General features: G+C 55.1%; 2 protein-coding genes across 3 annotated transcripts; one reads left to right on the top strand and one right to left on the bottom strand.

Moving 5' to 3' along the window:
- The first annotated feature begins 1,217 nt into the window (after nt 1-1,217).
- Nucleotides 1,218-10,347, top strand: PDIA3 (protein disulfide isomerase family A member 3). Its single transcript, XM_055716785.1, has 13 exons — nt 1,218-1,467; nt 1,608-1,686; nt 2,678-2,795; nt 3,229-3,336; nt 4,280-4,409; nt 4,894-5,010; nt 5,490-5,615; nt 6,485-6,667; nt 7,208-7,316; nt 8,182-8,310; nt 9,013-9,092; nt 9,603-9,660; nt 9,938-10,347. The coding sequence occupies exons 1-13, from the start codon at nt 1,310-1,312 to the stop codon at nt 10,055-10,057; spliced, it is 1,515 nt and encodes a 504-aa protein (XP_055572760.1). The 5' UTR covers nt 1,218-1,309; the 3' UTR covers nt 10,058-10,347.
- Nucleotides 10,348-12,306: 1,959 nt separating this feature from the next.
- ELL3 (elongation factor for RNA polymerase II 3) lies at nt 12,307-16,580 on the bottom strand. Of its 2 annotated transcripts, XM_055716589.1 has the most exons (5): nt 16,480-16,580; nt 14,132-14,234; nt 13,511-13,777; nt 12,560-12,604; nt 12,307-12,484 (listed from the first exon to the last, which is right to left on the bottom strand). In XM_055716589.1, exons 1-5 carry the CDS (start codon nt 16,533-16,535, stop codon nt 12,377-12,379), a joined length of 579 nt encoding a protein of 192 aa, XP_055572564.1. In that variant the 5' UTR covers nt 16,536-16,580; the 3' UTR covers nt 12,307-12,376. The 2 variants fall into 2 exon arrangements, with proteins under 2 accessions (XP_055572564.1, XP_055572565.1); XM_055716590.1 differs by lacking the exons at nt 12,307-12,484; nt 12,560-12,604 and adding an exon at nt 13,135-13,286.
- Nucleotides 16,581-16,691: the final 111 nt, after the last annotated feature.

The raw sequence follows: 16,691 nt of genomic DNA on the forward strand, positions 1-16,691 counted from the left end.
CTGGGAGAGCAGGACAGACCCTCGAGCATGGTTCCATCGCACCGAGGTCTGTGGTCCCAGAGGGGTGTGCTCACTCACCGGAGCTGGGGTCCCACAGCAGCAGCAGGAGCAGCAGCCCAAAGCTGGGAAGGGAAGCAGCCATCCCCGCGGCCTGCAGCCCGTGGGAGCGAGGGAGAGATGGACCCACACAGCCTGCACGGGCAGCTGCCGCAGCGCTGCCCAACTAGCCTGGAACTAGCTTTGCCCCTGCCCTTGCCTCTGCCCCAACCCCTGCCTTTGCCCCTTCCCAGCCCCTACCCTTCACCTTGCCCCTGCTCTTGACCTTGACCCTGCCCAGCCCCTGCCCCTGCCCGCTCACGCCACCCCTGCCGCCGGGGCTCAGGCGCGGCGGCACTGACTCCCGCAGGCCTCGGCTCGGGGCTGTAACCCGAGGCCACCGCCGAACGCCCCCCTCCCCCCCGCCGCCGCAGCCGGTGCCGAGCTCTTGCATTATTGATGCCGGTAACCCGGCAGGGGCGGGGGCAGCGGGGCTGCGGGCACTGCGGGAGCAGCTCCCACCCTGGGTCTCCGCGGTGCACCGGCGGCGGTCCCGGAGTGGACGGCAGCGCTCCCTGTCGGCCCCGGGGCGCGGGGGAATGGGACAAGCAGCGAGCGGGCTCTGGGCTGGCGGTGCCCGTGGAATTGGAGGCGGCGGGCAGGAGGCTCCCGGCGGGGCGTCCAGCACGCTTTGCAGGCACGGTGCCCACGGCAGGGCTTCTAGCGAACACAGAGCGGTTTAATGAGTGAAATCCTTGGCGGAGCCGCAGTCACTGCGGCAGCGAGGAGCTCCCGGCCCCCAGCCCCGGCGGGCAGGCCCTGCGCTCGGCGGGCCGCGGGGCTGGCCGCTGGGACGGGCGACGGGAGGGGGCGCAATTCTTCGCCGTGGCTCAGGGACGTGGCCGAGCCCCGAGTGCAGCGCGGCCCAGCACGGGCGAACCAGTGCCGACCCGGGAGCGGTCGAGGCCCTACTGAGGCCCAACGGGGCCCGGAAGCCGCTGCCGCCGCCCCTCACCTCACGCCGCGGCCCGAGCGGTGGCCAAACCGGGCGGCGGGGAACGGAGCAGCGGGGTCGCCGCAAGTGGCCCCGCCCACCCCTGCCGGCAGCTCATTGGCCGGAGCTGGCGTGACGCATGGCGTGGCGCCCAACGGAGAGCTGCCACACGGCAGATCCGGCTGGGGGGGGTGGGACTTCCGGCCTGCGGCCCCCGGCGCCCGTTCAGCCGCCGCCGCCGCCGAGGAGAGAACCCCGCGCCGCGCCGCCCCGCCAGCCATGTCCGCGCCCCGGCCGCGGCCCGCCGCGCTGCTGCTGCTCCCGCTGCTCGCCTTCGCCGCCCGCGCCTCCGACGTGGTGGAGCTCAGCGATGCTGACTTCGAGAGCGGCCTGGCCGAGCGCCCGGGGCTGGTGCTGGTGGAGTTCTTCGCGCCCTGGTGAGGGGCCGCCGGGGGCGGGTGGGAGCGGCGGAGCCGGGCCCTGCGGGGCGCCAGGCGGGCGGGCAGGGCCGTGCCGGGGGATGGCGGGCAGGGCCGGGGCGCTGCTGGCCGGCCTAACCCCCTCCGGTCCCCCCCAGGTGCGGGCACTGCAAGCGGCTGGCGCCGGAGTACGAGTCGGCAGCGACCAGGCTGAAGGGGATCGTGCCGCTGGTGAAGGTGAGGGCTGCGGCGGCGGCTGGGCCCACGGCGGCGCTGGCACGGCGGCCTGCGGCGAGGCTCTGAGCAGCTAAAAGCTTTGCAGTCGCAGTCGGCCCACAGCGCTTGCCCATGTGCATGTCGGGCCTGCTCGGGGGGCTCCAGAGCTCTGAGGGGCTTCGTCTCTCTGAGGATTTAGACACGAGGGAACGCTCTGGAAGGGGAAGCCTGCGAGGGCTGCTGCCACTTGGGTGGTGTGCGTGTATCATGGGTGTGTGCGAGTGCGTAGAAGACTGCTCACCCAAAGTGGGAGGTAGAAGCCACCTCTGAGCTGTGTAAGCGAGCCTGAGAACTAGCCCTGTGCTGTACTTCACAGTGCTGTCCCTTGGCTTATAAAGCAAGGGTTGCTGTCTGAGAGCTTTCTCTTCCACTGGAAAACTTGTGTAGTTGCTGCAAATCAGAGTTTTCCTCTTCCTTTATGGGAAGTCGCATGGACTCTTGACACTGTGGCCTCTGTCTGTTGAGGTCGGCCTGTTTTCTTCAGGTGTCGTAGGAACTTCAGGAATGATAAGGTACTGAGAACAGCTGATTCCTATTAAGCCTGTCATTGATTACAAGAATCTACCCTTTCTATTTTTTGCACCTAGTCTGACCAAACTCGCAACTATGTAATCTTTCCAGTATCTCCCTAAACATTTTGCTGGGCCTGTGGTTACACCCATGCTACTTCCTTTCCCAGTCTTGACTCTCCCGCAGTAGGCTGCATAGATCCCCTTCCAACCCCTTGATCGAGTGTGTTAGGCCTGGCTTTTGGTCTTGTGCACGTGGGTCTTATAGATGCTTTGCAGCTCCTTGCACTTCATGTGAAAGGAATCTAGCCTTGGTTAAAGACACACGAGGGCTTTCAGACCGTCTAGGCTTTGTACGTGATAATGTGGGCAATGGCAAAGCTGCTTTTTTCTGTGCATATGAATGGCTTGGTTTCCGAGCAGCAATGTTTCTCTTCCTTTAGGTTGACTGTACAGCAAACTCAAACACCTGTAATAAGTATGGAGTCAGTGGATACCCCACCTTAAAGATCTTTCGAGATGGAGAAGAGGCAGGAACCTATGATGGGCCCAGGACAGCAGGTAAGAGCTTATCAGCAAGCATCTGGCTTGCAGAAATGGTGCTGGAAGGAAGGCCCACGCATGATAGAATTGTGTCAGGGATGCTACGTGTGTTGAAGGATACAAAGAAGGTCCCCACCTACACGCTCACCCCGCTTTGTTCTTTCCAGAACTCTTTGTGCTGGTGGAGCCCTGAATGTTTATTATCCCTTAAAACCCTTCTTTAAAGGTGAAGGTTTCCACATTAATCCCTAGTACCCTTGGTGAGTAGTATCTGCAAATTGCTAGAAAGTTCCCATGTGAAGCTGGTAGTACCTCTCCTTTGGTTAACATCATATTGTTGTATGGGAGAGGTGTATGGATTCTGCAGAAACAATTTTTGTTTTAGGAAGTGTGAAAAATGTCTTGTGGAAATTTGTATAGATCACTTTAATCCTTTAACTTTTCTTTTAAGATGGGATTGTCAGTCACCTCAAGAAACAGGCGGGACCTGCTTCAGTGGCTCTCAATTCTGTGGCTGAATTTGAGAAATTCATTGGTGATAAAGATGCTTCAGTAGTGGGTGAGTAGATACGGTGCAGCGCGGAAATCGGTAGATGCTTGACTCTGGGAGATGTCCTGGGGAATGTGCTGTGAAAGGATAAGAGGCAGCATCACAGGCTGTAGCAAGAGAGATTCCAGATGGACATGAGCAGAAAAGTTTTTCGTAATGAGGACGATAAAGCACTGAAACATGTGCCCAGAGGGATTTTGAATCATTCAGTCTGGGAGGTTTTTCAAAACTTGGTTGGACAATGCTCTGAGCAACCTGATCTGACTTTGAAGCTGCTTCTGCTTTGGGCAGGAGCTTGGACTCAATGGCCTCTGGGGATTCCTTCCAACCTTTTTTTCTTTTCCCCTTCTGTTTGTTGGGGTATTTTCTTTCCTGTGACTCTTGAACTTCCTGGCACCATAGTGTCTATTTTTTTAAAGTTTGTTACTCTTTTGGCTGGCTGACCACAGATAGCTTTTGATTGCTGTAAAGTACATTCAGGTGTTGTCTTGTGACACAGGTAGGGCGGTCGACATTATATGATTTGACCATGGTTTATGAGTGGCGATAGCAGCTTTCCTTTGTGCTGATCAGGTGCCATCTTACAAGCATAACTGGATGAGTATTGATCAGCGTTCCTGAACTTACTTTTATGAAGTACCATTGGCAGTTGTTACCACTACTAGTGCCACGTGGTTACAAAGGGTATCTCTGTACTCAGAGGACAGCTGCCTTTTGGCTGAATGACTAAGCTGGGCAGACTCTTGAGTAACATTCTGCTGGTGGAAGGGAGGGAGTATGGAAAGGTTCCAATAAAAACAGGAGAGAAGCTGTCAGAGATGAAGGCCTGAACGTGCATTGCAGGACTGGATTCAGAAGTGATCTTTCAGTGCGTTGTAGAGCTAAATGATGAGCACTGTATGGTGACTGCTGCTGAGTTGGTTTAGGATCACTATCTGTCTTTCTGCTGCAGGCTTCTTTGGAGATGCATCTGGTGATGCTTATTCAGAATTCATGAAAGCTGCCAACAACCTAAGAGATAACTACCGTTTTGCGCACACCAGTGAGGACCAATTGGTGCAGAAGTATGAGGAAGATGGAGAGTAAGTTAGTTGTCTCAATAACAAGGAATCTTGGTGTTATCTGAAAAATTCTTGGATTCCAGTTGTTAACTGGATTCACGTTCTGAACATAGCTTAAGCTCTTGTTTCTTCCCCAGCTGCCAGTGGCATATCTTTTTTTTTTTTTTTTATCTCTTTTGGGTTGAGATAAAAAGGTACAGATGTTTGCAGGCTCTGGAGGGTTAGTCTCTGCCCCTGGGTGGGAAGTATCTCAACAGAGGCATTTTGTTTAGCCATTGCTCGTTATGGTGGGGCTTTTGTTTCTCATTATGGCCTGTCCAAATAAGGGAAAGGGGTCTGACAAGTAGATCTGTAGTAGTGCTGCCAAGGAACTAGACTGTCTTCATTGAAGCTATGAACAGTGAATGGGGATAGTCACTGGAGATTGGGCTCTTGCCTCATCTAGCTGCCATCCCTGGAAGCTCACAGATACTTAAACTAATTGACAATACCCGCTTCCCCACAGGGGTATAGTCTTATTCCGTCCTCCGCGCCTGACCAACAAGTTTGAGGACAGCTCTATCAAGTACACGGAAGACAAAATCACCAGTGGAAAAATCAAGAAGTTCATCCAGGAGAACATGTGAGTGATTCCTCACCAGAGAACTTGATAGACTAGCCCCAGTTGGATTTGGCCCTCTAAGAAATTTTTCTCTAGCTGGCATTGCTGTCACTTCCTGGCTTAGTCTGCAAAAGAGCTGTCATGCCTCTGCTGTCTCCTTTGGGGACCTCCTTTCTAGAAATCCTGGCGTGGCTGTTGGCATTTACTGTCCATATTCCAACAACCACACTTGTGTTTAAAAACTGAACTTCTTGAAGTTATACCAGTTTTGGTCTTGTTTAGGTCAGATACGGCCCCTGCTGTTGTGGCTCGAGGTGGAGATTTGACTTAGAATAGCATGATATGTGAATGAGCAAAGATGCCTTCCTCACGTCTTACTTATTAATGGAATTTAATGTTCTTGGGTGGGCTACAAGGTTGTGCTGCATCAAGGGCATTCCTGGGAGGTGATAGGTTCTGGGCATTCTAACTGAAGTTGCTAACATCTGTGTTGCTGATAGCTTTGGCATCTGCCCACACATGACTGAAGACAACAAAGACTTGATCCAGGGTAAGGACTTGTTGGTGGCATACTATGATGTGGACTATGAGAAGAATGCAAAGGGTTCCAACTATTGGCGCAACAGGTATGCAGCAGTGGGGTTAATCAACCTGTCTCATTTGTTCCCTTCCTTGTTGCTGTTCCATAGCTCAGTTGACAGAGTTTCTCCTGTTGTTCATACATTAATTCTCTCCCAGAAAGCTTCCAGCTGAGTTTCTAATTGGAACTTGGGGTGGCTGCTGCCTGCAGAGCCCAAAGCATGCAATACGCGTATCCTTTGAAACCCCACCTGCTTAGTCTTGGATCCCTGTGATGTATGAAGGCACGGACTCTGGTTGTGGTGCAACCAGAGACACTTTATTGTACAGAGAAGCTCTTATTTCTATCTCTTAGCCCGGATACAAATTCCAGCTGTATGTACCACCAGGCTCAGGGCAGAAACCATTCATGCAGTTACATAGTTACATATCACTACAAGCATGCAGACACCTATTTGCTACTAGATAACCATGTGTATCTTCCTTATTCTCCTTCACAATACCCAGCTGTTAATCTCCTGCCAGATCAGACATTCCCCATCCTCCTCTCATACATCTCTCTTCAGACATTCTCTATCCTCCTCTCCCACAGATCCCTAGTCCTTAGACCTTAAAGACAAACATACTTACTGGTGTTGTGTGGGATTCCATCCTTTGTATTCCCCAGTGCCTGACACCCTGGTGGTCACGCTGACAGGGGTAGAGGATGAAAGCAGACAACATTTGCATAGGCTTCATTCACAGTAGACACAAGCTTACTCCTCTTTAACACCATTTCTGTAGGACTAGCCTATGCAAACACATCACACTGTTGATTGTCCAGGGTGCAGTTGAAGGATGTTATGTCAGAAAATGTTCCAAGGAATAATGCTTTGTGTTTTATGGGTTTTGTTTGTGTTTGTTTTTCCCCCCTCAGAGTTATGATGATTGCAAAGAAGTTCTTAGATGCTGGGCACAAACTGTCTTTTGCTGTTGCTAGTCGGAAAACCTTTGGCCATGAGCTTTCAGAGTTTGGTCTAGAGAGCAGCGTGGGTGAGGCTCCAGTTGTTGCCATCAGAACTGCTAAAGGAGATAAATATGTCATGCAGGAAGAATTCTCGTAAGTTTTTGAACTTAGCGGTGTTGCCTCGCACTTGCTAGGATTATGATCTGGTCGGAGACCTTCAGACCAACGTCATTAGCTTGGAGGAAACAGGAAAGCTGGATATTCCAGCTGGACAAAATTGCTGGGTCAGAATGGCTCCTACTCATGTGTTTTCCTGCCCTCTAGAGAGCTTACAACCCCTCCTATTATACAGAGTTAGAGAATTTAATTCAAGATACTTAAGTGTCTGGTTAGGAGCTAAGATGCATTAAAGGGTAGAGGAAATAGTTGTACCTTTCTTCTTGAAAGAAGAAACGTAAGGGTGCTGGAAGGCCTAAAACTTTGAATGGGATGTGCATCCAGCCTCCTGTCAACTCTCCTAAGAGCATCTTTGCACTTGTTCTGGGGTCTTCTAAACCAGCCCCAGACTGGTGCTCTCAGACATACAGGTGGCATCTGTTCTGTGGGTGGAAGGAGCTTAAATAAGCCTTGAAAGTTTTCCCCTCTCATCCTGTATGTGTGGTGATGGCTGTAAAATGTCACTTCCACTTTCAGCCGTGACGGAAAGGCTCTGGAGAGATTCCTGCAAGATTACTTTGATGGAAACTTGAAAAAGTATCTGAAATCGGAGCCTGTCCCTGAAAGCAATGATGGCCCTGTGAAGGTGAGCACCACATCAAGTGTAGCAGCAGCTCCTATCAGTAGATGTAGAAATGCTGTTCAGCAGCAGCTTTTAGACATATGCCAATATCCCATGCTGCACACACTGTGTTGTGGCATCTTGAGAAGCCTCTGCTGTGATAGATGGAAGAATTCACTTCCTTGTTATACTGCAGTTTTCTGAGCCAAGGGAGAAATGCAACTTGCAGTTTTGATTCTATTTTGTTATCTTGGCACAGTAGCTGCTGCTTGAGCGTGCTGGTGATGTGCTAACAAGTGCAGGATCATCCAGATTTACAGGGATTATGCACAGGCCTGCTGTCTTGGCTAGTGCTCTCTCATGGCACAGCCTTCAAGTTGGTCGTGACTGTGCTATTTCTAAGGAGTTATGTGTCTCTCATCACTGCAGAGGGGTGGTATAACTCCTGCCCCACCCCTCATAGTAAATTCTGCCCTGTGTTGCATGGCCTGGCGTTATGATGAGGGCCTTATAAGGGAGTGGAACTTGCTGTGTGGTTTTGTGTGGATGGGGATAGCCTCAGCCGGTCTTGCTAGACTGATTCCTCAGCCTGGAACCTGCTGGGATTAAAAAGAAATTATTTTGTCCTCTTCCTGCAAGGATACCAGAAGCAAACCTCATTTGCAGGTAGTGCTGGTACCTTGTGATGGGTTTTTACCTGCAAGTTGGGGGTGTTAGGGCTTGGTGAAGAGTTGCGTGTCTGATGATTGTGCTGCTTGCTGTGTAGGTGCAGTGTGACTTGCTGTGGGAGGGCCAGGCTTTCTTGGGCAGAGTATGTGGAGCACGTCATGTTACAGTCTCACTCTTGACTTTAAAAAAAACCTTGATTTGTGTGATCAAATGTTATCAGGTGGTGGTTGCTGAGAACTTTGATGAAATTGTTAATGCAGAAGACAAAGATGTCCTGATAGAGTTTTATGCACCCTGGTGTGGCCATTGCAAGAATCTGGAGCCCAAATACAAAGAATTGGGGGAGAAGGTAAGTCTGGGACATTATTGGAATCACAAACTAGAATTTTGCAGCACTAAAAAATTGTTCGGGTTCTGTCTGTCTAGCCTTTATGATAACAGGGCATAATTGCGCCTTCCTGAGGACTATGAGTTCTAGCATCTCCTGCGAATGCAGAAGTAGGTTAGCAAGATCTGGAGTGCGGTAGTAACCACACCAGTAGGTTTAACCTGTGCCCATTGTTGTGGCACATAAGTATTCCCTGATTCAGCAACTGGCCTCAGCTACCAAAGTTCCTTCTTGGGTCTTTTCCCTCTGTGTGAAGGATAACACTGCCCTGCACGCAAGTGAAGTAAACCTGTTCCCCCAGATCTGACCAGCCTTTTGCTGTTTGGCCATCAGGCACCCCTCCTTCCTGCATATCCTCACAGCTCACTTTCTAAGATGGAGGGTAAGCAGTTGCTCTGGGGTAAGCATTCTCCAGAACTTGTACCAGACCAATTCAGCAGGTACCACTGGGAGATGTGGGCTCCATGCAGCTGGCTGAGGAGGGACTTTGTTCCCTGTGCCCCTGCTGAGGCAGAAGTAATAAACTGCTTAGAAGAAATTTGCTCACCTTTTAGCATACTGTGTGCCCTGTCCTCTGACATTGCTATCTTGGATGATAGCAGGTGAGTTCCTGTGTTAACTGCTATGGATTGGGTACTAATAAGCTCTTTCTACCAACAACAGCTCAGTAAAGACCCCAATATCATCATTGCCAAAATGGATGCTACAGCCAATGATGTGCCTTCTCCATATGAAGTCCGAGGGTAGGTGTTACCATTGTTATACCATTGTGTCACCGTATGAGTTCACACTTGTGTCTCCGGCCAGCAACCACAGCAGAATTGCTGAGAGTCTCGCAGGGAGGATGGGTGGGAGCGATTGGCATGCGATCACCAGGCATTTGCTTAGTGTGAAGAAATCAAGAGTGAAAACAAAGGACATCCAGCTGCCTTGTTTCTCTGGGATTCCAGTGCCCTGGCTGTGCCCGGAGGCCTGTCTTGCTGCTTTTGAATTTGCTGTGATTCTGTTCTTGGCAGTGTAAAAACAGCTCACTTTTCCGAAAACAGTTTAGCTAGGCAACTCGGACATTCTTGGGCTCATCCAACTCTTTGGACATGGCCAGGCTTTCAGAGGCCACACTTGCTGGCATCAGAGTTGCTGAAGCTGTTGGTGTGTTAAACCAGGGGAATGCAGGGTGCAGGTCCCTTCAGTGAGGGCTGGTCTGAAAGAAAACAGAGCGCATAGGAGCTTACATGCCTCTTCTCTTTCCCCAGCTTCCCCACCATCTATTTTGCTCCAGCTGGCAAGAAGCAGAGTCCAAAGAAGTATGAGGTGAGTATTTTGCTGCTTTGTAAAGAAGTGAAGCAGCATCCAGCTGTCCAAACAATGCCAGTCCTCTCTGGAGTTGCAGTTGGCGGTCTGTCCTGTTACCCTGGGAACATACCCAGTGGTACCTGCTGGGAACGTGCTGCTGCACGCTGCAGACCCACGGGGAGAGCTTGGCTTGCCATCACGTTGGTCTCCTGCCTGGCACCTGAACTGCCCCTCTAGTAAAGGGGAAGCCCACAGGGAGCACAGGCACTGCCTTACTGTCTTGTCCTTTCTGCAGGGTGGCAGAGAAGTGAGTGACTTCATTAGCTACTTGAAGCGGGAGGCAACCAACACTCCCGTGCTGCAGGAGGAAGATAAAACCAAGAAATCCAAGAAAAAGGCGAAGGAGGATTTGTAAAGTACCCACTTGCCATCTTGGTCAGGATGAGCTCTGTGTGAATCGGGGAAGCACTGGGCAGACTGGGGCCAGTTCTGGGTTGTGGAGAGCCAGTGACCATGTGGGCCGAGGGGACCCAGCTGCTGTATCTAGTTCTGTTTAATTTCCTGCCGTCTCTTAGCTGCACTGTTGTGGGGCTCCCCAGACTGGTTTGTTTTGTTGTTTGGGAGGGGGTGGGGGGTAGGGTTATTTTCTAATTTTTTTTGTACATTTGGAGAAGTGAAACAATAAAATGACCCCCTTAAGACCAAGTGTCCCTGTCCTATGGAGACCTGTCAAACCTAACACTGGGACCCCGCTCTTCATAGGCAGCGACTTCCTACTGTGAGTCTAGTTTCCTTCGGCGAGCCCTTAGAAGTCTGTTTCTAAGTATTAAGGTCAGCCTTTAGCCTGTTCTCCTTCCTCAGCTAACAAGAGTCCTTCCAGAACATTGTAGCAGCACCTGTCCCGATGTGCTGTGCTCTGGGTGCTACATTTACACAGATTTGGGGCTCGGAGTCTCTGGTCTCTGATCCTTTTGCTGTCTGCATGCTGCGTCAGCGAGTTTAGATGCATGTAGTACTTAATGTGACACTTGGATCCAGACAAGCGCAGGCATGGAGGGCAGGCTGGCATAGGGCTTGCTCACAGCATACAAGCAGCAGCATTAAATAAACTTTTAAGCTGATGCAGAAGCGTAGGGGAGGAGCACTAGCAACTATGTACTCAAACACAGGTAGGGCAAGTGCTGAGGGTGTTTCTCACAGCCACTGGGCTTGTCTGTGGCTTGTGTGGGGTTAGGACAATTAAGGCTTGTTAACTGGAATATCATTACTTGTCTCTTGGTAGAAAGCAGGCTGGTCGCTGTGGCTTTCCATTCAGGAGGGAGAAGAATAGGATCCTGTGCTGGGGTCAGGTGGTGTGGGCTGTGGCTGACCATCTCTGGGTAAAGGCAGTCCTAACTTCCTTTGGCCCAGAATGTGCTGACTGGGAAGGTCAGGAGTGGGCTGGGCTGTTGCCCTGGCGTTCTGAACTCCTCGGGTTGCATGTGTGCTGAAGCGAGGATCAGCAGGCTCACAAGACACTGCTGTATTGCAGCAGTTACCATGGTAAGAGCCAGTGCTTGCTTTCTCTGTGGATTCCTCCCCCACAGCTCCAAAGGCTATGTACCAATTATTTATTGCTGGAATTCTCCAGGTACAGTAGATCATACAATGCTCAGCACATGGTTCTCTGCCTACAGCAGCTATGCAGTACAAGAATTTCCTCCTGGGCTGCATCGACATCTTAACCCGTATCTACCTTCCGTACTCCGCTGCTGGCTAGCGTGTGCTGTGTTGCAGAACAGACGTCAAGGCACCTTGGGGAAGGGGGGGTGTGTGTGACATCAAGTGGTCCCTGTACCTTGGGCTGGCAGCACCCCTGCAGACCTCAAGACACTAGTGCAAGGAACGGGGTAAGCTCTGCTTCTGACTGGTTTTACAGAAGGTAGGCATCAGCAAACTGGAGCACTGCTTCCTTAATAGACAGGGTACTAGCTTCTGTTGGGCAGGCAAGGGAGAGACGGGAAGCTTTTCTGATCCTTGCTTTGCTCCCTCACCTGTGACTTCAGACCTGCTGGAAGCTGTGTGCTATTAAGCACGAGTTCAGTTCTTCATCGTGTTTGGCCCAGAGCCCTCCCTTAGTAAGCATCGGTGCCAGGACCAGCAGGGTTGAAGTAAGCACGGGCTTGGTGAAGCTTTCTGGCAAGAGGGACAAAGGACATGGGAAAGGGCCTTATGCTGGTGGCTGCTCAGGTGTCCCTTACCGTGTGCTGCAATTAAGCTGAAGCTAATGATGCTTTAGGTGAGGAGAAACAGGTATCTGAGCAAGGACTTGGGTTAACTCAGCAAGCGTGATTGACACGGGCCTTGCTTTCAGCAAGAGACCTGCATGGAAAGCTGGCCCAACCCTGTGAGAGGGCAGCTGCCACCAAAAGGTTTAAGAAACACATCTGTGCGGGTTGGCACAGCCTCAGCAAAGGATCTCTGAATGCCCAGCTCTGCCTCTCCACTGCAGCACTCCAGCAGGGAGCTGGAGACCAGCTGGCCCCAGGCTATGCAGGGCAGCAGGCAGCTGGAGCAGCCCGGCAGCTGTCCCATGCATTAGCCACGCACCTGGGCACTGGAGAAAGCACTGATGGCAGCAGGGCACTCCCAAACCTCATCCTTAATCTAATGTACCCTCAGGGATCTGCTTCTTCCACCACTTCAGGGACCTGTCCTGGTGAGCAAAGAAAAAAGACTTGCAGCAGCAGTTTGCCTAGGAGCTCCCGCTTCCTTCAAACTGTAGAATCAGGCTTTTGATGTGAGACAGCTTCTGATGGAGGTATTCGCAGCGATTCTTCTCCTGGTGGTAGCTAGGATAAGTCTGGAGGAGAAAAAAAATTAAAATACAGATCACCTCTGGGAGGGAACCCAGCCCCTGCCCTGCATCCAGCCTCACCTTCTTGAAGTGGCTGTGCTCATGCACAATTGTAGCTTCAAGTGCCTGAAACCCAAGAGAAGTAGGTGAGCAGAACCACCGCGTGGCTGCATTGTGCCATCCTGCCCCAGGTCTCCCGCTTGCCTTGCGTTCCTCCATTCCTTGTTTCAACATCTTCATTTTGGCTCCCAGCTGAATGAATTTCTGGCTCACGTTACCGACGCGAGCACGCAGATGGCGGTACTCCGCGTAGTCGGCGCTGAACGCTGCCTTGTAAGCACTGCGCTGCTCCACTGAGCAGACGGTACAGTATTTCCTGCCGTGACCAGGAGATACTTGTTCTCCCTGGGCCTCCAGGACCCCTGCAGCAGAACTGAGCCCCCTGCCCTGCTGCTGCCGCCACTGGAGGGGAGGCAGGTAGCTCGCCTCAGCCCGCCTGATGCTGTGGAGCTGGGCCAAATTACACTAAGCAACAGGGAGCCCCGTGGCAGCTGGTGCCAAGTGTTCTTACCATAAGTAATCCAGGATCTCTGCTAAGGTGGAGCTGCCAGCCTGGGACCTGGTGTCTGGCAAAGAGCAGAAGATGATGAGGATTAACGTGCTCTGGAGCATCTCTCCTCCACCTCGGCCAGGACCTGTCCCATGCCTGGGCTCACTGGAAGGCCCCTCTACAAAGCCAAGCTTGCAGCTGCACGGCTCTGGTGGGTGTAGAGCCCCTGGCCCACCAGGGAGATCCCAGGGGATGCAGCTGCGGCAGAGATGGCCGCAGGCTGTGAGGCTGGGCGATTCACCCAGGCTTGCACTGTCCCCATGTTTGCCTCGGCCTCCTGGCCAAAGCCTCCCTGCTTGCCAGCAGCCCTGGTTTGGGCCTCCCACCTCCCCCTAGGGCACCCGGGGGTCTGACCCAGCCTCTGCTGCATGAGCTGGTGGGGCTGTGTCCCTGGCTGCCTGCACCCCCAGGCAGCCCCTCACCTTTAGGAGCAGCGTGGTGCTGCTCCGGGCATGGGGCACCCTCTCCCCAGTCACTGCGTGCCTCCTCGTCCTGCGGCTCTCCAGCTCCCCGGCACGGCTGCTGGGGGGCAGAAGCCCACCTTGCTGCTGGCCCCACGTTCCCGGCTGCTGTGTGCCAAGTGTCTGTGGGCAGCTCCAGTGCCACTCTTGAAGGCCAGGGCTGGACACTGGGGTCCAGGGCTTCTTGTTGGCTCTCAGCTCTGAGAAATCCAGCAGTGCCAGGCGCTTCTGAAAGACAAACTTGCTCTGCCGCAGGCCTGTCCCAGGCTCCTGCCCAGGACCCGGGTCCCCTGCCAGCTTCAGCCTGTGCGGCCCAGGGCTGCTGCATCCCTCGCACTGTGGCAGCGCTCAGGCGTGCCCTGTCCTTTGGGCTATACTGGGGGGGTCACAGCTGGGGCTGTGCACTGCTGGGGCACAAGGCAGGGGCTGAGTCCCAAGCCCTGGGGTGGTTGGGCTGGGGGGCAAGGGGGCCTTTTCTGGGAAGGGGGCACAGAGAAGAATAATCCTGATGCCTTGAATGAGGCTCTCCCCACACCCCCGCACCCTGGGGGATTTCTGCTGCCAAAGCCCAAAAGCACTTACCACCCCCTGAAGGTTTTTGCTGGTGGCCTGAGGGGAGCCATGCTCTGGAGGCTGGGGCGGAGGCACCAGGAAGGATGGGGCCAAGGGACTGTGGTCCTGGCTCCTGGGGCACGAGAGACAGCAGAAACCAAAGACCAAGGCTGGGGAAAGTATCTCCAAACACCAAGTGCCTGGGCAGCAGAGGGGTGGCTCCAGCCTTGCCCAAAGAGTGCTGAGTACCTGGCAGTAGATGCATCGTGCCCATGGCCAGATGCCCGCAGCAACCGAGCCCCCCCAGACCCCACTGCTCTCATTGCTGCTTGCCCCAGGGCCCTACCTGTGCTGCTGCAGGGCATTGTGCCACCGCTCCTGGGCCGTGCTCCGTGGCCAGTCCTCCCACACCCGGCCTGGCAGGGTCCCCTCCAGGCGGCAGCAGGAGCCAGTGGCATCCAGCCCTGTGCCCTGGGGGGTGCGCGGCCGGGTGGGCATGGTGCAGCACCCCGGTACCTGCGCAGGACCGCAGCTGGCATCCTGCCCTCCTTGGGTGGCCATGGCCTGCCCGCCATCATCCCTTCCAGATGCTGCACGTGCTCCTGCTTGCAACGGGGCTGCCGGGCATGGGGCTGAGCCAGGCTTTGAAGGGACACCCTGGGGCTGGCTCTTGCAGGCCTGTGGTTCCTGCTCTTGGGGACATGGCAGGCAGAGCCCTTCCTCAGCAGGCTGGTCACGCTGGCCTTCTCGGGAGCTGTGACACCTTTGCTTGCAGACACATCGGGACAGAGTGGGGTCAGCCCCAGAGGAGAATCACACCAGGTCCTGCTTTCCTCCCCCATCAGTCCTGGCACACCGCCCCCCCCGAGCCCCCGTGCCTCCACAGCAGCCCCCCCCCCCCCCCCAGCTGAGGGACAGGGACACTGCACAGCTCTCCCAGTGCTGCTGCTGCCTCGCTGCTGCAGCCTGACACCCCCAGATGTGCAGAGCTGCCGAGAGCAGCTGCTGCTGCATCTGGGGACCAGCTGGTCCCAGAGGAGGCAGAACTGTGGTCCCAAGGGGCGAGCAGGGTCCCCCACAGCCATCAAAACCCCAGCCTGGCAGGCAGCGGAGGCTCAGCCCACACTGTCATTTGGGCCACCAGCACCCACGGCACCCCACTAACCATAGCCAAGCACAGCAGGATTGAGCTCAACAACTGCTCTGCTGCGGGGCTCCTTCGCCAGGGATGCAGGCTCCTGCAGCAGTGGGCAGCTGCTCTCCCAGGCACAGACCATGATTTTTGCCTGGATGCTGCCCAGGCCGCCCAGCCAGCCCTGACCTAGTCTGGGAGAAGACACCACCGCCTGCCAGCCAAGCCCAGCCTGCTCCGCCCAGCCCTGCGCAATGCCTGGAGATGGCCCTGCAAGGTGGGCATCCAAGGAAAGCCAGGGTGGAGGGAGCCTGTCCCCAGACTGTCTCCAAAATCCCAGTCCACACAGAGGCCATTGCCCTGACACTTGGGATGCCGCTATGGGTACCGGGAGCTCAGGATGCTGTGAGCTCGGGATGCTGTGAGCTCAGGGAGGGCGGTGGGGACTTTTAGATGCAAAAAGCACCAGGCTGCTTGGCCAGGGCCACTGGGAACCATGAGGAGAGTGGGAGCAGACCCAGCTGGTGGGAACTGGTGCTCCAGAGCAGCGCTCCTGCCTGTCTCACCAGTGGGAGCAGGGCTGGGGCTGACCCCGAGGCTGTGCCACCAGCACAGCCCTGAGCATGGACAGATGGGAGGGCTGGCAACCAGACCACCAGGGTCTGGTGGGCTTACTGGGGCATGGCCAGCCGCATGCACTCAAAGCTGGCCCCTCGTTCATTCCGGCTGCAGCAGGAGAGGGAGAAGATGAAGAGCCGTGGGGGGGTCGCAGGGCCTCCCAGTACCGTCAGGTACTGCCAGTGGGACAGGCCATCAGGGCTGGGGCTCCCTCGAGACCCCTATCCCCCGGGGCACGGCGGATCCACCCCATCACACTGGCCCCTGTGCCCACCGGTGAGACCTCGACCCACCCTGATGCCCCCCCATACCCGGCCTCCCTGGTTCCTTCACCCTTCCCTCATCCCTCCACTCCCTCATCATGACCTGCCATGCCCCAGCAGCCCTGGGCTCCCCAGTTTGCCCCCGATCCACCCAGCCCCCAGCCACCCTGGGTTCTCTGGTCCCCCCGGTCCCCTGCTGCCCCCTCACCCCCCAGCTGCCCTGGGTTCCCCGGTCCCCCCGCTCACCCCCTGGCTGCCCCGAAAGGCAATCACAGGCCCCGACGCCCCCTGCAACAACAGCAGGCACCAATGAGTCCCACCCATGCCCAGTTCCCCCCAACGCCCCCCACCCGGCCCAGTCCCACCTGCCGCCGCCCGCAGCCGTGCAGCACCCGTGCCGCCGCTGCCGAGAGCCACACATGCAGGAGGCTGAGCCAGGGGCCCGGCCCGCAGCCCCGGTACCGGAGCCGCCCACAAAGCAACGCCCGCGGCCGTGGCATAGTCCCGAGTGCGAGGCCACGGCGGGCGGGGCCGGGCGGCCGGTCCCGGGGGGGCGGCGGCGGGAGCCCCGCGGCGG

This window comes from Falco cherrug, chromosome 7, assembly GCF_023634085.1.
Source record: "Falco cherrug isolate bFalChe1 chromosome 7, bFalChe1.pri, whole genome shotgun sequence".
NCBI lineage: Eukaryota > Metazoa > Chordata > Aves > Falconiformes > Falconidae > Falco > Falco cherrug.